Genomic DNA, 5,045 nt, shown 5'->3' with positions numbered 1-5,045 from the left:
CGGGATCCCTCTTCCGAGCTCGTTCGGATCCATTGGGTTTTGCAAACCTTGGTAGAAAAGCGCCTCTCCGGGCTGGTGGATGGGATTTGAGGCCGATCCCCTGCACACTCGGAGCCCACCCCGCATCGAGATCAGCCGGCAGGGGAGGGGGAGAGCCGGCTGCCAGACAAGCCAGGCGGGGCTTTGCCTGGGGACAGGGAATTATGAAGGATTTCACCGCCCCTTACTGCATATCGCCCGGGGATCTGGGAAGGCTGCGGGGCAGATCCCGGCAAGAATCCAGGGCGGGCTCCCCGAGTCTGCCCGCGCCCGCAACACTAGCTTCCAGGTGCCTTTGAATCACCAGCCCATGAAATCCGTTGTTTTTTGGCTTGATGCTGAGACAGCCGGAAAAACTGGCTCCTCTTCCGAAGCCCAAACCGTTTCGATATAGGGCAGAGACTTTCTTGGGCAAGTCGGGATGAGGGGGAGGATGATAATAAGGATGATAATAGAAGAACTTCCATCGTTGCGATAGTAACAATAACGACAACGATATCATCAGAGCAATAATTATAGCAATAATAATAACAATAGTAGCAGTAACAGTCATGATAATAGTAATGCTAGCAATAACAATAATGATGATAACAATGTAACAACAGTGATGATGATAGTAATAATAATGATAATACTTACGATTCTGATAATAGTAATAATAACAGTAACAACGACGAGTGTAATTCTAATAAGAACGATGATAATAGTAATAATGACAATGATTATTGTAATATTAGTAATAAAAACAGTTATAATAGCAAAGCTGATAAGAGTAATAATAATGAAAATAGCAATGATGTTGATAATAATAGTAATAATAACAACGATGTCTGGAATAGCCATTATAACAATGAATATTAAAATAATAATAATAATAATAAGGATAATAGCAATGATGATGATAGTAGTAATAATAATGATGATTGTAATAATAGTAATAATAATGATAATAGGTATAATGATAGTAATAACGACCATGGTTGTAATAATAGTCATAATAACAATGATTATGATAATAGTAATAACAAGGATAATGGCAATGATGTTGCTGATAATAATAGTAATAGCAATGATGGTTGTAACAACAGTAATAATAACATAGCAATGCTGATGATAATAGTAATAATAACAATGATGATTGTAATAACAATGATGCCAATAGTAATGGTAATGACAATAGCAATGATGCTGCTGATAATAGTAATAATGATGATTGTAACAATAGTAATAATAATGATAATAGCAGTGATGCTGGTGACAATAATTGTAATAATAAGGGTGATGCTGACGATGAGAATACTAGTAATAATAATAACTAGGAGAGCAAGGTGAATTGCACGGCGCTATTTTTAAATCAAGGTCCCGTGGCCCCGGCCCCGAAGCTGTGGCCCCCCATGGGCCTTGCCATGAATCCCGATCTCGTGTTTGCTGCTCCCCTGCGGTCCTTCAAGCCCAGCCCAGCGCTGTCCTAGTCGGAAGCAACTGAGCTGCTGCAGAGGGACTGGAGCGGGGAGCTGGGGAGCTGTCTCTGAGAAAGGGCTTTGTCCTGGCTACCGCTCGGGATTTAGCTCCTGTGCCAGGCCACCAAAATGGGCCTGGTTTCTTTCAAGAATATTTTTTCCCTTCCCACTCCCCCAGCCTTGACCCTCCCCCTCTCAGTCTGCGTATTGAAAGGAGATCGGGGGGGGGAAGATTTAGTTTTCCCCGGGGAGATGCAATTACAGCAGAAATACTGCAGGAGAGACACACTCTCAGCCTTCTTGGCATCTCCATATCTCATTATTTATTACAAATGTAGCAAACATTGGAGCCTACAACCAGTTTAGAGTGCTCATAAATTGCGAGCCCGCAGCCTGCCTTTAAAAGAGAGGAAGGAAGAAAGGATCAGGCGCCTGGGGGGGGAGAGGTAGCAGAGGACAGTGGCAGAGACCGCAAGGACTTCAGATAACCTGCACCAGGGGCGGAGAAAAATCAGCCGCTCTCCTCTAACCCGAGACGAGGCAGCAGGGATCAATCCCGCGTGCAGGTTATATTTAGCCTCGGGATCTATTTTTGGGCGAGGAAAAACAATGGGGAGGCGTTTGAGGAGCAGCTGAGGAGGCTGCGAAGGAATGAGCAAGCGCTGGTGGGCCGAGGCAGCAGGGGGCTCGTGGGAATCAATGGGGCAGCTCCCCACATTTCCCCGGGCTGGGCGGTCCGAAATAGCCCGGGACCCCGGTGCTCCCGCTCCACGCCCGGGGGCTCGAGCCGCTGCAGCCAAGGGGACCTTTGTCCCTGTCTACAGGGGATCGACCCCTTGGAAAGAGTAACAAAACAAAACAAAAAGGGAAACCGCGTAGGACTACAAGCCCCCCCCAAATAATAACACCGCCAGCACAGTCAGGGCTGCTAGACGCCGGCCATAAGGACTGCAGCCCAGACCCCCTGCCTGAATACAGCTCCGCTGAGGAGAGGAATCCCTCGGGAGGACCTGGCTTTATATATCTCTAGCTATATAGATAGACCTCTCTATATAAATAGATATATATCTATATAAATAGATAATATCGTTGTATAAATAGATATAGCCATATCTATATATTTTTATGTCTATATAGATTTATATCTATCTGTCTAGATATAGATCTAGATATATAGAGATTTAAAGATATAGATAACTCTATATACATAGCTATCTCTATATAAATAGGTATATAGACAGACCTCTCTATATAAATAGATATATAAAAATAGATATAAATCTATATATAGATATAGGTCTATATAGATAGATCCATATCTATATATCTATATGTCTATATAGATTTATGTCTATCTACATATAGATATAGATATATATAGTTATTTATATCTGTCTATCTATCTATCTATGTGCACGGGGACCTCCCCCCTCCCCCCAAAAAACCCTTTCTCTGGAGCTACACACCAGCTTCGGACCCCCCTTGCAAAGCCCCAAAGACCACCCCCCCGCCCCCACATCCTTTCCCCAAGGCAGCTGGGAGTGTTTGTTAGGGTCGCGGAGGAGCTGGGGGAGTTGAGTCCCTGGAGCAGAGAGCAGGGGTAGATCCGGCACTGGCTGCAACCTGTGGCAAAGCCATTGCATTGGGTCCCAGGTGGGAGAAGGGGGGTGGCTCTGTGCTAATGTTGAGGCTCTTGAAGGAGGCCCCCGCTATTCATTCAGAAAGGAGGGGGAGACGCCCCGTGCCTTTCTCTTAATGCGTTGGGTGGGTGTCTCAGCCGGAGCATCCTCCCACGAAGCTCAGCTCCCACCGCTCCCACCCACCAGCTGGATCTGGGCCCGGGAGGGAGGCGGAGCGGGTTGCCAGCGGGGCACGGGGGCTGCCCAGGGTGACTTTGCTCCTAGGTTGTGTGTCTGCTTCTTCCCCAGGTACTGGGATGATTTCCACGCCTGCACCCTCACGGCCCTCACGGATTGCCAGGAAGGAGCGACAGATCTTTGGGAAAAACTGAAGAGGGAGTCCAAAAACCTCGATTTCCAAGGCAGCTTATTTGAACTGTGCGGGGGAAGCAACGGGTCGGCGCCTTCCCTGCTCCTGCCCGCCTTGCCGGTGCTCCTGGTCTCTCTCTCCGCGGCGCTAGTGACCTGGCTGTCCTTCTAGGAGCCCTGGGCAGAGCACACCCCCTTGCACACACACACACACACACACACCCTCTCCACGTGCTGGATTTACAGAGGAGGCGCCCATCCGCCGCGCTGCGGGGACTGTGTGATGCATCTGTGCTGATGAACCACCCATAAAGGACTGTGGCATCGCTCTCTCTCTCCTGCTCTCTCTCTCTCTCTTTCCTCTCTCTCTCGATTTTGTGTTTAATTTGCCAAATGTTACCAAACCGTTGAGCAGCCAACAGCCAAAACCGGACCTCAGCTTTATCCCGTCTTCACATCACAAGAGCAAAACTCCAGCCCTTGGTTGCAAAACAATCTCAGGAACGGCTCTGGGCCACCTAATCTTAATAAATATGAATATATAAATCATCGCGCTAAGGCAGAAGGGGCTCCTCTGAGAATCTGAAAGAGAAATGAAGTGAGGGGGAAACATATATTAATAACCCAGCCAAGAAACCACCACCACCAAGTAACCCAGGCACTGCTGGAAAACCTGCTGGAGAACCTAGATAGATCCCACAGCTGAAGCATATGGTGAATAACTCACAATCTCTCAACTTTTTTTTTTTCCTCCACGGTCGCTTGTTTTTTGGTCCATACCACTGCAAAAAAAAAACTCCAACAAAACAATACTAATAATAAGAAGAATCCTATTAATCATTTTTCCTCACGGGAGGGAAACAAGGAAGAAAGAAATGGCCAGAAAGGAAGGAAAAAGAGATGTCTGCCACTGATGACTGAAAGAATGAATGCTGCTAAGATTGCTGAGTTTAGCTTTACTGCTGTTGTCAAGGCATCTTTCTGAGTTCCCTGCTTTTAATTTGAGTTTTCCCTCCTCTTGTTTTAGATGTTACACATACAGTAAGATACCTGAATATCCGACAGGCTAGATCACAGAAAAGAAAAAGAAAAAGAAATATATATAGGGGGCTTAAATGTAAACCTAAAAAAAATACAGTATAACGATTTTGACAAAAAAAAAGAGCCTTGATTTTAAAAGGAAAAATGTAATTAAAAAAAAAAGGTTTATTATAAAGGTAATTCAGCAAAAAAAGAGAAATTTGCTACAAAGTATAGAAAGAAGTATAAAATAAAAATTATTGTTTGAAATGAGGGTGTCGTTTTATTTACAAAATATGCATGGGCAATATATATTTATGTGTATGTGTATATATAAATATACACATACACATATATAACGTGTGTATATATATATAAACATACACATAGACATACACATATAAATATATATGTATGTGTATATATAAATATACACACATACATATAAATATGTATGTGTGTATATATAAATACACACACATATAAATATATGTATGTGTATATATAAATACACACACATATATAAATACATATGTGT

At 44.2% G+C, this 5,045-nt stretch overlaps 1 protein-coding gene across 1 annotated transcript in view; it reads left to right on the top strand.

Annotated features, from left to right (window-relative positions):
• NRN1 (neuritin 1) overlaps positions 1–4,743 on the top strand; it is a 10,131-nt gene extending 5,388 nt beyond the window's left edge. Inside the window, exon 3 of the mRNA XM_006025210.2 lies at positions 3,428–4,743. Within this exon, the coding sequence (XP_006025272.1) occupies positions 3,428–3,659 (232 nt within the window). The 3' untranslated portion in view covers positions 3,660–4,743. The remainder of the gene's footprint in view (positions 1–3,427) is intronic.
• The last annotated feature ends 302 nt before the right edge of the window (positions 4,744–5,045 follow it).

This window comes from Alligator sinensis, unplaced genomic scaffold (assembly GCF_000455745.1).
Source record: "Alligator sinensis unplaced genomic scaffold, ASM45574v1 scaffold220_1, whole genome shotgun sequence".
NCBI lineage: Eukaryota > Metazoa > Chordata > Crocodylia > Alligatoridae > Alligator > Alligator sinensis.
The sequence above is the reverse complement of the archived record's forward strand: the minus strand, read 5'-3'. Positions and strand labels throughout refer to the sequence as shown.